A 12912-nucleotide genomic window follows, 5' to 3' on the forward strand; every position below is an offset into this window, starting at 1 on the left:
TGAGATGTCTAGAGTAGACCAAGCAGGAAATTCGTGTCTCAAACGGAATTGTTCTCATCATTGTCACCAAAACCCACGAGCTGGTACTCATTCGGACGACGATGGCGTCGGGGAAAGATTCGACGACAGCTGCAACACTGGTAGAGACCGAGTAAGAGACCCCCGCCACTTACAACAAAAGCAGCAGCCACGATCCAGTTATGCAGGTCAAGAAGTTCATCCACATCGGCACCCTGCTCCTTCTGAAGGACTTCGGTGTAACCCAACACATTGCCCTCGGCATCCAAAGCCGCCAGGCGGAAAAGCGGGCTTCCCAGTTCCTCGGGAATTTCAATCCCCGTCTCGAAACCAGTCTTCGCGAACTGAGCGACCACGTCAAACGTGCTCTCCTCAATAGCTCGCGTGTCCCAGACTTCCAGTCGCCAGGCTACAACCTCCGTTGCGCCGTTCCAGCTCACGTACACATGGTCGCCCATGACCGCCGCCTCGGGGATTGTCAGTGGTCTGCCGACCCAGGTACCCTTGGACGCGCGATAAGATACGACCCGACCGAAGGAGAAGAACGCCGAAGCTCCAAAGTGGACATCGCAGAGTAGGTCCCCGTCGGCAGTATACTCGGTAAAAGCTGCGCTGTGGCCCCAGCCAACCAGGGCCCGACCACTTTCGTCCAAAATCTGGACATTGCCTTGCGATACGGACCTCATCTGTTGAGGATGGTAGTACTCGGCGAGTAGTTCGGCTATGCGGCCAGAGATATCGAGTTGGATGACCATGCCGCGACTTTCACTGTCGGGATCGCTGCTTGAATGCGCAGCGTTGTCAAACAGCGTGACTGTGTTGTTAGCGTGCCACCGGGCATCATGCTGCCAGGCAAAATTGGTGGACTGTCCGTCAGACAGGTCTGTGAATTCGTTCAACTTCCCGCCCAGAGTCCACAAAACGTTCCCAGTGACGTGGTCGATATAGCTGACGGAATGGAGATGTCTCGCAGAAACAATATAGTTCTCCTGCTCATCTTTATCGACACTGTTTATGTGAAAGTAATCGAACGCGTTATTCCTATCCTTCCCCGCTGCGTCCAGTGGTTCGTAGGTGCTGTTGACGGGGTAATGTTTAGACGCGCGCCATTCGAAAAGCAATTCGCCCGTTTCGATGTCGATCTCTTGGAAAATACCATCTAGGATCCAACCCAGCTCCAGTCCTCCTATGGAAGTCAAATCCGCGGGAACGGGGTCGTAGACAGTAACAAGGGCTGTCCCCTGCTCTGTGATGCGGAATTCGTGCAGATCGCCGCCCCCGAAGTTGCCGACGGGGGATATCTGGTATTTCTGGGTGTAGGTCGAATCGAGCTGCAAATGGTGAGCTTAGCTTCCTTGTTTTCTCATCGTCCAGGATACTGGATGCAGGCCACCGACCATATACCATGACCCGTAGCCACGACTTTCCACTTCAGTCCCTTCCCAGTATGTCAAGTAATCTGCACCATTGTATCGCTGTACTTTGAAGTCCTGCGTTGTATCCCAATTATATTTCATCCACACCAATTCGCCTTCAGCGTCCAGAATGACGGGCCCGGGGTGGGCGACCGAATCACCACGAGGAGCAAGAAATGTGTATCGCGGATCGCATCCTGAACCCCACTCTGCGATCTCTACCATGGGAGATTCATACTCGAAAGATATGTAGCTACGCGAAGGACCGAAGCCATATAATCCCAGATCATACGGGCTTAGATCGAGCCGAAAGCGGAATCGAAGCAGCTGAGGAACGGCGAAGACGTTGAACAGGTAGAGGAGACTAACGGAGACACCAGCAACGGTGGGAATCAGGCTGGAGGACCTGCTCCGCGATTTCGATTGGAGAGAAGGCTCAGGACGTCTTGAGAAGTGGCGGCGAAGGCAGGCAGGAGTCCAAGCCCAAGAGGACATTGGGACACGGCTGACCAACGTTGAGAAGAGGTCTATGAAGAGCTTGCAGAGGAGAGAACGGAATGAAGATTCACATGTTAACGTTTAATATGAGACTCGAACTCATGGGGAGAGGGTCAAGTGCTGGAGGTGCTCGAGCAGTTTTATCATACTCGTTTCCCCCTCTCATCGTCAGGAGTCTGTGAATCTTTCCCTCGGACGACAAGCTTATTTATAGCGTCTGTGAAAGACACAGCGGGCTAGCTCCCCTAATTGGCAACTGCGGAGTCCAAAGACTATTTGATAGAGCATCGAATCCTGAACAAATCAGTTTGGAAGATTCTGAATACTCCACACTCCCCAAGACAGCCGTCTCGGGATTTGGGTGATCAACATCGGCTGATGACGCCGGCCACGAGTCCTCTAAGCCACGACTCAAGCGTCGGCAAATTGCACGACTCCACTCGGGAGGAGAACTCAGTTTGATCGTCCATATCGGTTTAATAGTCCGAGAAGAAGAAAACGAAGTTGTCGGAGACCGTGGAGTGACCCCTTTCTGGAATGGAGATGATCATAAGAAGATCACTGAGATAAAACACATTAGCATTCAATAAAAGGACGAAGAGGAACCCGAGAGTGAGTACTCATAGTACTTTAAAAACGGGCGTTCGGCCAACCAGCCACAGCAGCCAAGCCGGCGTCGTCATCATCTCAACAAACGTAAGCTCCACCACGTACCAACTTCAAGAAGAGAGATTTGCAGCGGGCACCATGGCGCTAGCTAAAAACTAGTTTAATGCGCCTAGTCTAATGTACAGACAAAATGTTCCTCTCACGTCGCGACTGCGATTCATGATTGGGGCGACGGTGCCTCAGGCGCCGATTGGTCATTGAGCATTTTAAGGTTGAAGAACAATCATGGAATATTTACTAGTCATGAAGGAACGGGGATACATATGTAGGGTGGATGCCGTAAGGTCTTTGGTGCATCTGCTTGGCTGTGGGATGCTCAGAAACGAAGCATCCATTCAACGAGATATGTGCCCCTTTCGGCAAACTTCCCCCTAATTTAATTGGGGCTATGCATATATCCGCAAGGGAGCAAACAGTGCAGAAACAAGCTCATATGAACAGACATCAAGATGGAAAAGGTTCTTTCAAATGGATTCAAAAATAGAGATCCAGCTAGCGATGATGTGGCCACTCCCTTGAAAAAAAAAGGCCAAGTTGGCAGACCTTGGATCTGATAAGAGCCAGACAAAGCCAACGCTTACTGCTTAAGAGCTCCCAGTGATAGCACCCCTTCTAGGTATGGTGCCGAACCGAGGTGAAGTCACTTTCGTAACATATAGGAGTCCGGAGGTCTACTTTGGCAAGGCATGGACAAGCGCCGTCGATATCTGGGCATAGGAATTGTAGTATGGGACCTAACAGCTTTGAATGTGATGGATGTGCTAAGCGATGGCCCATAAAGTACTTTCACCTCCTCCCAGACGTGATCGTGGTATTCCAGTGGATAAGCTGAAAGACTTTTGATTTGCTTTACTTCTTAGAAATGATTTATTCAAGTAGCCTCTTTTGTATTTACCAAACACAGCACTATCATTGTTGAAGTGCTGGCCATGAATCTCAACCCGGTCGGCTTTTTGAGATGTTTGGGTTACCAACACATACGAAATCAGAGACATGGTCTTGAGCAAAACGAGAGATCAGTCGATGATCCGTCTTTCGTTTCCCTTGATTTCTTATGTCGCCGAGCCGATGCTGAGGTAGGAATGGCAAATAGATAAAAGCCCGAAACATCGGCTACTTTCGGGTTGGTGTAACGGCAGATCACAAAAGTCACCGGCCGATTTTGTTGACAAGGACCGAAGATTCTCCTAGAAAACTGGTTCAATTCAGCCAGAAGGCAAGGAAGGAAGTTGGCGTCTCAGATGAGGAGTTCATTAAGTCTCCTCGGCGTGATTCGAATTGAATATGATGATGGATACTGAGTCTGGGAGACGTGAGTAGGGTCGAACAAGTTCTAAAAGTGACGGAGGAACCTTTAGACTCAGGATTTCCTAATTCTTCCCAACAAGATACTCAAAGTCTCATTTCCAATGAATGTACGCGCAGAGTGGAGCGATGTGTAAGGCTTGGAGATGAGTCTATCAAGGCAGGCGTGCGTATTTAGTACCAGCTAGACGGACCAGTCTGAGCATAATCTCGTCATCGGAGCTAAGCAAGAGGTGACAGGCTTATACGAGCCATTGTATTATAAAATACTGCTTACTGAACATGGTACGCTCGTTCTGCGTTACTCTTGTTCCTCCTGGACAACTAACAAGCAGTAATATAACCAAGTTCTACACGCCGACATGGAGAACAGCTATAGTAACGAGCATTTACCCTTGTGCTCCTCTCTGGAGGAGAAACAGTCTATATCGTTCTCCTTCTACTTAGGTCACAGACTTGCATCGACTTCGTCCACCACCGTCACTTTGATACTCCCGTTGCGAGGATCCGCACACAAATGTAGAGCATCCTTTGCCCTCTCCAAGGGAAAGACATGCGATACTAACTTCTTCAGGTCCAAAATCCCACCACTGAGACACGCAATGGCCGGTGGCCAAGTGTCCCGATATCGATTGATGAACCGCAGATCAATATAGCCATCGTTAGCAACAATTCAACCAAGGCCCAAAGCAAGCTCACCTCTGCAAGAGACATATGCATGAACGGCAGATTATTCATAATCGGCTTGCCAACACCAATCACAACAACCACGCCACCCCGGCGCGCAGTATATGCCGCCGTGCAAACACTACTTTCCACCCCTGTGCACTCTAGCACCGTCTCTGGCGCCGCGTACTCGCTCTCCCCGAAGAGAGCCCTGATAGCTTTCGCATTCCCCTCCGCATCCTCTGCAGGATCAACTTGGTATGTAATACAGCTCGGCACGAAATCTTTCGCGAATGCAAGCCGCCTCGGCTCAACGTCGGTAATGACAATCGGGTGGGCGCCTGATGTGCGCGCCGCAGCGAGAGCAATGAGGCCAATGGGCCCGGCGCCGCAGACTACGGCCCCCCGGCCAAGATTGAGGCGAGCGACTTGGATGCCGCGCATGACGACAGAGAGGGGCTCGAGGAGGGCTCCTTCGGCGTATGAGAGGCTGCCCGGAAGCCTGCAAATACGTTAAGATTAGCTTGGAGAGGAAAGAAAGTAGGCAATATACTTGTGCAGCCACTTCGCAGGATGGACTTTGTATCGTTGCAACGTCCCCGCGTAGGGATAGACACCCGCAAACTGTACATCCTCGCAGAGGTTATACCGGCCGTCGTTGCAGAGGAAGCATTGTTCGCAGGGAACGCCGGGCTCGACGGCTACCCTGTCGCCTTGGAAGTGTCAGTATGTAACTCATAAACTGGAATCTTGTGCTCTCACCGGGCTTGAGTTGGGTGACCCCTTCACCACATTTCAAGACTACGCCGGCCGCTTCATGGCCGATAATGCAATCGCCCTCGAACACTAGCTGGCCGATTCGACCAGCCTTCCAGAAATGGATATCAGAGCTGCCAAATATCAGGACGTGATTTGTACAGGCTGATGAACCGTCTTACCCGCAGATTCCAGTAGCCTTTATTTGAAGAAGGACTTCTCCGCGTCGGGGAGCGTACACTGGCGCTTCAACAACCTTGAGTTGGTGGTTCGCTGTGACCTGCAATGATGGGTTGGGAAACGAAGTCTGGATGATCTGGGGATCGTTAGATGGGGATTTCGTCGATGCGACTACCTCCTCTGAACTTGATTCTGTGAGGAGAGAGGAGACCATCTTGAAAGGAGAAAGTTCAAGTGGTTATTTCTATGAGAAGAAATTAGAGAGAACTTAGTGCACTTCATAAGAATGATGATTTATATGCACGCTGCAGACTTGAGGAAATCAGTATGCGGGGTATGGTCAAGAGCATGATGGAGAGGCAAGTATACACCTTGAGTGGATTTGACCGTCCATATCCATATTGTAAGGCGCTAAAAATGAACAGGTCATTTGACAGTATTAGGGTGACTTTGATCTGCATGACAAATAGCACATTTCCTCTTTCAGCAATGTGTGCCTCAAATTACCTATTTGGGTAATAAGCTTCACACTGCTCATCAAGAGACTGCTTACTAATGACATAGAAGTTAATATTGTTATAATTATAAATGGATGCTCTGCAGAATATGCCAGCTATTCCCTATAGGCTATGCACATGGCGATTGCATCTGCACCAGTCACTGCCAACGGCGGACTGAGCGCGCCACAGGACTGGAATCCCTGGGCGCAACGTCCACATCCACCACTTTTTGATGTTCGCGCCCAAGCACCTTCTCTCATGTTTCCAACACCCGTTGATACATCGCAAGACTTGAACCGGACATTTGTGCACAGGTCGAAGGAGGAGCTATATGACAAGGTTTTCTAAGATTTCAAATGTCCTTGAATGTCATTTTATTAATTGCTTTGCGCGATATGAGAAGTTTTTCTTAGCAAGGAAGATCTAAGCCATAATAACTGTACATGTACTATACTATGCTCATAGTAAGCATTGCAGTAGATAAGTCAGTCGAACTTATCATGAACCCAGAGACTCAAATTAGATATGATCATTTCCAGTAAGCTATTTGGTATACAAGCAAATTCGCATCACGGTTGTATGGCTTTACTCATCACAAATTTATCGTTCCCCTGGATGGATAGCCTTAGGGACATAAGGCTCTTCAAGGTACTGAATCTCTTCCGGCGTCAGCTTGACCTGGACACTCGCAACAGCCTCATCAATGCGATCCTTAGAATTCAACCCAACGATAGGGTACTCGCTGGGGTGACTCAGTGACCATGCAATTGCAACTTGTGCCATGCTGATTCCCTTCTTGCCAGCCAATTCTTCCACACGGTCAATAATAGCTTTGTCGGACTCAGACTCGCGGTCACGAACCAAAATACTTAACCCAACATCGGTGTTTTCGCGCAAGGTAGAGCGAGAAGCCCAAGGTCTGGCGAGGGCTCCACGTGCGACAGGAGACCAAGGGATAAGAGATACGCCGCTGTCAAGGCAGTAAGGGATCATTTCACGCTCCTCTTCACGGGCAATAAGATTGTGGTAGTTCTGCATGGAGATGAACTTGTGCCAGCCATTGCGAATAGCAATGTTTTGTAGGGTCTGGAATTCCCAAGCGGCCATCTACAAGAAAGAAAGGTATTAGTGCTTGCTTGTTCAGATTGTTGAGGGTGAAGCATACCGAACTAGCGCCGATGTATCGAACCTTGCCGCTCTCAACTACGTCATTCAGCGCCCTCATGATCTCCTCGCGTGGTGTCTCACGATCAAGTCGGTGGATTTGGAGCACGTCAATATAAGTTCCCAGTCGCTCAACACTGGCATCAACGGCCTCCAAGATGTGTCTGCGAGAAAGACCGACGCGGTTCAAGAAGTCACCCGCGTTCTGTCTCCCAGTCGAGAGAGGGGGTGGAAAGTTCCCCTGATCGTCCACACCAAAGAAACATTTGGTCAATATCACCACTCGGGAACGGGGGATGTTGTATTTCTTCAGAGCCTTTCCCACGATTTCTTCGGATTTGCCGTGGGAGTACATATCGGCCTGGTAAAAATCGGTTAGAACTCGCGTGTTTGCTCAAGCATTTCTGTTTACAGTATCCCAGGTTCTGATGCCTTTCTTATAGGCGTGTTCAATAAGTGGAAGAGATTCTTCTTCATTCAGCACCCAGCCCTGCCATTCTGGGGCACCGTATCCCATGGTACCCAGTATCACCTTTGAGACCTTGAGGCCCGAATCCCCCAGTCTGTGTCATATTGTCACCGTAGGTCAGCAATTAGATCTTGAACAATCTTTGAAAGGCGCTTAGGTCAATGCTACCAAGGTGGATGCAGAGAACCTTACCGTGCGTATTCCATTTGTCCGAATATTGTAGTACTGGTCAGCGAGAAATTGTGGTAGAGTTGTGACTTAGGAAGCTTCAAGGGTCACGAAACATGTAGATAAATTAGAACTGCAGGTTGAAGGTGAGGGCGAGAAACCTCTTTATTTCTTATCCTACACTAATTTCACCTGGTGTTACCGATAGCAAGCCCAACACGCCTAGGACGGAGTTAACTGATTAAGTCCGGACGACCAGTCATTCTGGATGATCTCTCGAACAACCTGAATAGGTGCGGCAAATGAGGAGTCTTGATCTACCAGTCAAGCTCATTGTTAGCTCACTTTGTCATAGCAACACTGCTGATTATATGCTCCGCACCGGAGTTAATCGAGGGCAGCTCCAAATTAAAGCGGAGTTAAAGGCTAACAAATCCGCGATCTGTCTCATAATTAGGCCGAGGTCTGGCTCTACTTGAAGATCCGAGTCGATTCCTTTAGGTTGAGTCTATAAATTTCTTAGTTTCGTGAATTCATTCAAAGCATTCGCCTGATCGATGTCATCTGGATGTATCTAGCCTGAAATCTAGCGTTTGAACCGAGATCATCGTTTGGAATCTATTGTTTTCGGATACTTATATACTAAATCAGTAGCTTTGCTTTGGCAGCATTCCACTAGGCCTAATTATGAAAAGGACTATAAAAACTTATTAGATAAGAGTATAAAGCTCTCTTAACCCTGGTCTATAGCCCTGAAATATTTCTAAAGTCTGCATATAGATTGATATCAGGCTCACCTACATCAAAGTATAAAGTGGTTTGATCATTAAATAGCACCCATAGTTATATATCTATAGGACCATTCATGATAGAAGAGCATCCAACTCCATATTAGATCATCCCATGGAATTATTAAACAGCCATAGACCTAGCTAGCTGTGCAGCATTATACCTCTGCTTTTCCAGTCCATCTATTAGTATAGTATCTGGTTTGACAATTTCCTACTAAAAATCCATTGGTCAAAATCCTTTATGTATAGTCTGCACTGAAGGCAACAGTAGTCAGTAAGGTATTTAATTAACTATCAACACAATGATTGGTGAATTGGTTGGGCCTAGAGGGCCAGGTGTCCATTCCCAATTATTCAACCTCATCTAGAGCGTTAGCATGGTTATCAAACCACACACCATCACCTAGTCTAAATTCTTCACAAGCTATAGGTATCTTGCATAGCTCCAAGATTATATCACACATGATCCTTAGCAACAAAATTCTTCGTTGGATTTATAACCTTTACTTTCATTCATTGCGGCAGATTCCAGGGTCTAGGCTGGCTGCTATGACTTCCTGGTTTGAGTTCTATTATGATGTTTGGGGGAATTGTCTTTAGAAGATCAAGGAGATGCATGAGACATATGGTAAGCTGACAATCCCCGAACTTTGCTAAGTCTCATCAGATTGGCTAATATTCTCAAGTCTCGCCTGAAGGCCCTATCATTCGAGTCAACCCGAATGAGATTCACATCGCGGATCCCAGTTTTTACCCTCAAATCTACACCAGTGGCACTTGCAAGGTCAACAAGGATCCTTCAACTGTGGCAGGCTTCTCCGTTCCAAACTCTGTGGCAGCGACGGTTGACCATTTCCACCACCGCCCTCGACGGGGCTACATGAACCCTTACTTTTCCAAAAGAGCCATCGTTGCTCTTGAGCCCGAGATCCATGAGCGTATTTTCGCTTTGACTGGCAGGTTCCCGCGCGCAGCGGTGGAAGGTGGTCACTTGTCTCTTGACAGGTGTATTTCCGCCATGACAGCTGATATTATCCTGAAGCTGTTCTTTGGCCAACACTATGACTACATCAACGAGCCCAATTTTGAGTTCCCCATTCGTGACGGGTTTTTTGGAGCTTCCTTGATCTTCCATCTGTCTCGTTTCGCCCCGCGACTCATTCAAACTCTGAGGAAACTACCCATCCCTGTCATCAGCTGTATCCTTGACAAGGTTGCCAACTTTCTGATCTTGGAGAAATATATCACGGAAAAAAATGGCGACCATCCTTGCAGCGGAAAAGAAAGACACTTCCACGGCCAAGTCTGCCATCCTTGAATCTCTGGCTAACGAGCGAATCCCCGCACAGGAGAGAAGTATGAAGCGTCTGGTTGACGAAGGTCTTGTCATTACCATTGCCGGTACAGAAACATTCGCCAGAGCTCTTTCCGTCGGACTGTTCTATCTTATCCAAAATGAGACTCTCATCACCAAATTGCGCGCGGAAGTCGCTGCAGCTGTCCCCCCCGGGCCAATCTCCAGATACTTGGACTCTGGAGCAGCTAGAGCGCCTGCCATTTCTCGTAAGTTTTAATTATGTTTCATCTATACTTGGCCATTGCTACACTACTGACGCTCTCTAGACTGGCTGTGTTAAGGAAGCCCTTCGCCTCTCCTTTGGTCCCATCGTACCCACGCTGCTGGAATCGTCATTCAAGATAACTTTGGAAATGAACTGGAGTCGGTCAAATCGTAGGGAATACTGGGCTGGGGTACGTCAAAAGAGGGCGTCCTGGGCTATTGTAATCATGTTTACTTATCAACATTAACGTCGTCTATCAACATACAGTAAATAAGCATCAGCCCCTTGAAGCCATATTTAGCAAAGTCCAATTCCAGCCTTTCCGCATCACGGAACCCACACCTCTTGTAGACCATCTGCCCGGCCGGAGAAGCCTCCACCCATGCGGGCAGCTTGAGACGTTGTGCCTCTACCACCCCGACCATCAGCAACTTTGTCCCGATGCCCCGACCTTGGTACTTTGGATGGACAACCAAGACTTGTAGGACTATAATGCTGTCAGACACTCACTCGCTCATGTTGACAAGCCCACAATGAAAGCAGAAACTCACTGGCTGCTGGCCTCTCCCCAAGCCACTTTGACCTCGCGCTCGCCTTCAAATCCTCGTAATCAAAATACGCCTGTGGACAAATTGAATTAGGCGGAGGTGTGGTATGCCTTTCATGTGCCTCGTGTTCTGCTTTTGCATGGGCCACTGCATCCTGGTAGATACTCCACCACGACCAGCCCACAATTTGATTCGATTCATCATCGACAGCTTTCATGAGTTGGGCGTGGGGGTCGTCGCGGATGGTCTGCTCCAGGTCGCCCACGAAGAGCGGGTCTTCCATAGTGAGAGGACCGTACATGATCTCCATGAGGGTGTCATTGGCGAATGCTGCGTTGTGGAGTTTTGCGAGAGTGAGGGCATCTGTGGGGAGGGCGGGGTGGAGGGAGATATTTTTTGAGAACATGGTTGGCGTCATTTCTTGAAGAAGGGATAGACTTTTGCAATGATGAAAGTCATGCTTTGTTGAAGGCGTTATTGAGGGTTATATATATACTAAACTGTGGCCAAGCCGCGGACTCCGTTCGGCTTCCTAATTGGGACGCCGACGAAGCTAGTGTTGGCAGTCCCGATTAGCTTGCAACGTTGAACTGCCCGATGTCTCGAGACATATAGTGATGTACATAGAGTAGGATTATGTGTTTACCTAATTGTTCTATGCTAACGTGTTGCCCAAAGCGAACCCACCCTCATCAAATTTTGACGCGTTTGAATCTTGAGGCTATCCAAACGGCTACTATGCCACCAAAACCGCGTTGCAACTCTCACAATTTGGTGGAGCAAGAGGTACGGCTTCAATTAGCAGTTTCTCCTTTTGAAAATGGGCAACAAGTTTCAAGTATTTGTCGCGCTGCGACATTTGATGTGCTGTGCGTAGACCTACCCTTCGTGGCCGACTTAACGGATGCCAACATCGAATCGAAATACGCGCTGATGGCTACCGGCTATCTCTCCACCTGAGGAAGTATCATATCGGAATAGATGCTATCTAGGGATCTGCGCGGAGTGCCCCTGGGGGATCTCATGTGCAGGAGGTGGCCAATATCCTTCTCCAAGCAGATGATCTCTCTAGGTTCAAACCTATTGACAAGAACTGGGTCTCTACCTTTACCATTCGGCATGAGGAGATCAAATCTCGATATGCTCAACAATATAATTATAGCTGAGCTCAATGCGAGGATCCAAAGATTATCAAGGAGTGGTTTAACTGCCTAAATATTATTTATTTAGATACTCCCAATTACATAGCATTTTAATCCCTTGGAGTTCAAATTATATCCCAATATCAAGCTACAGATTCAATCGCCTGCATAATAGTTAAGATAAATGGCTGAATTGGTTTAGATTTTTGACCTTAAGAATGCTGCTTAACTTCTTGAATGTAGATGTATTAAAGGTATGCTTGCTAGCAATGACAGTTGGCGAAGCCCTGAGGGGCACCTCAAAGATGAAGTTAATAAGCCGACAGACATATTTTCATTTGGGATCGGGATCGTCGTGAGTTCGTTAGATCCAATTGAAAACATTGTTACTGAGTGGCCTTGTCAGTGCATCTGCGCTATTCTTGGGCGTGTCATCTTCAGTCCTGACGATGATTTCAAACACTGTCAAACTCTAGAAGCACTGCCTTCTTTTATTCGCCTTCTACGTCAAGTGACATATTTTGGAGATTCAGTGGGAATTTGACTGTTTTCTGAAACACCTTGTTAATGAGGGGACCAGTCAGCACGTCCTGAGGATGCTGTTGAATGGAACGGCTGAGGAACACATCTGTATACACCTTTCTTCTGAGTCGGCCGCAGTCGTCGATCTAGCATGCAGAGGTCTTATTCAGCGACACACAAATTCGGACCCGACCAAATGGGTCGTAGACTGTCACGAATTGGAGCGTCCATCTCTGAAAACTTCCTGGTGATAAGACCAGATGCACGAGGATCCTCTTGAATCATGAGCCCTCTTCCAACAGGGTCAGCCCGCTGTCATTACCACCTGAAGCACCTTGGGCGTTCATGAAGAAGCAGATAGTCGCCCTGACTTTGATAATGCTGTTCCCAAGCTCATCACATAACGGAATCCATTCACTTAAGTACCCACCAGTTATAGTTGACAGTTGACACAGCACATCCGCCAATATTACAGCCGGTAACACTATTTATTGAATTAAAGATCGAACAGAGACCTCCAATTTGGATAAACATTAAGC

General features: G+C 48.0%; 5 protein-coding genes across 5 annotated transcripts; 1 reads left to right on the forward strand and 4 right to left on the reverse strand.

Annotated features, from left to right (window-relative positions):
* Nucleotides 1–38: 38 nt before the first annotated feature.
* Aud_002502 (arylsulfotransferase family protein) lies at nt 39–2034 on the reverse strand (the record flags this gene model as incomplete). The annotated part of the gene is made up of 3 exons (XM_043287470.1): nt 39–1349; nt 1416–1960; nt 2031–2034. 3 exons carry the CDS (start codon nt 2032–2034, stop codon nt 39–41), a joined length of 1860 nt encoding a protein of 619 aa, XP_043143405.1.
* A 2314-nt stretch (nt 2035–4348) lies between these two features.
* Nucleotides 4349–5721, reverse strand: Aud_002503 (putative alcohol dehydrogenase; the record flags this gene model as incomplete). The annotated part of the gene is made up of 5 exons (XM_043287471.1): nt 4349–4495; nt 4605–5073; nt 5125–5284; nt 5334–5461; nt 5510–5721. 5 exons carry the CDS (start codon nt 5719–5721, stop codon nt 4349–4351), a joined length of 1116 nt encoding a protein of 371 aa, XP_043143406.1.
* An 886-nt stretch (nt 5722–6607) lies between these two features.
* Nucleotides 6608–7688, reverse strand: Aud_002504 (aldo/keto reductase; the record flags this gene model as incomplete). Its single annotated transcript, XM_043287472.1, has 3 exons — nt 6608–7114; nt 7173–7532; nt 7584–7688. 3 exons carry the CDS (start codon nt 7686–7688, stop codon nt 6608–6610), a joined length of 972 nt encoding a protein of 323 aa, XP_043143407.1.
* A 1523-nt stretch (nt 7689–9211) lies between these two features.
* On the forward strand, nt 9212–10236 carry Aud_002505 (uncharacterized protein; the record flags this gene model as incomplete). The annotated part of the gene is made up of 4 exons (XM_043287473.1): nt 9212–9227; nt 9286–9798; nt 9875–10162; nt 10223–10236. The coding sequence occupies 4 exons, from the start codon at nt 9212–9214 to the stop codon at nt 10234–10236; spliced, it is 831 nt and encodes a 276-aa protein (XP_043143408.1).
* Nucleotides 10237–10391: 155 nt separating this feature from the next.
* Nucleotides 10392–11115, reverse strand: Aud_002506 (GNAT family N-acetyltransferase; the record flags this gene model as incomplete). The annotated part of the gene is made up of 2 exons (XM_043287474.1): nt 10392–10648; nt 10713–11115. 2 exons carry the CDS (start codon nt 11113–11115, stop codon nt 10392–10394), a joined length of 660 nt encoding a protein of 219 aa, XP_043143409.1.
* Nucleotides 11116–12912: the final 1797 nt, after the last annotated feature.

Source organism: Aspergillus udagawae, assembly GCF_001078395.1.
Source record: "Aspergillus udagawae IFM 46973 DNA, scaffold_2, whole genome shotgun sequence".
Taxonomy (NCBI): domain Eukaryota; kingdom Fungi; phylum Ascomycota; class Eurotiomycetes; order Eurotiales; family Aspergillaceae; genus Aspergillus; species Aspergillus udagawae.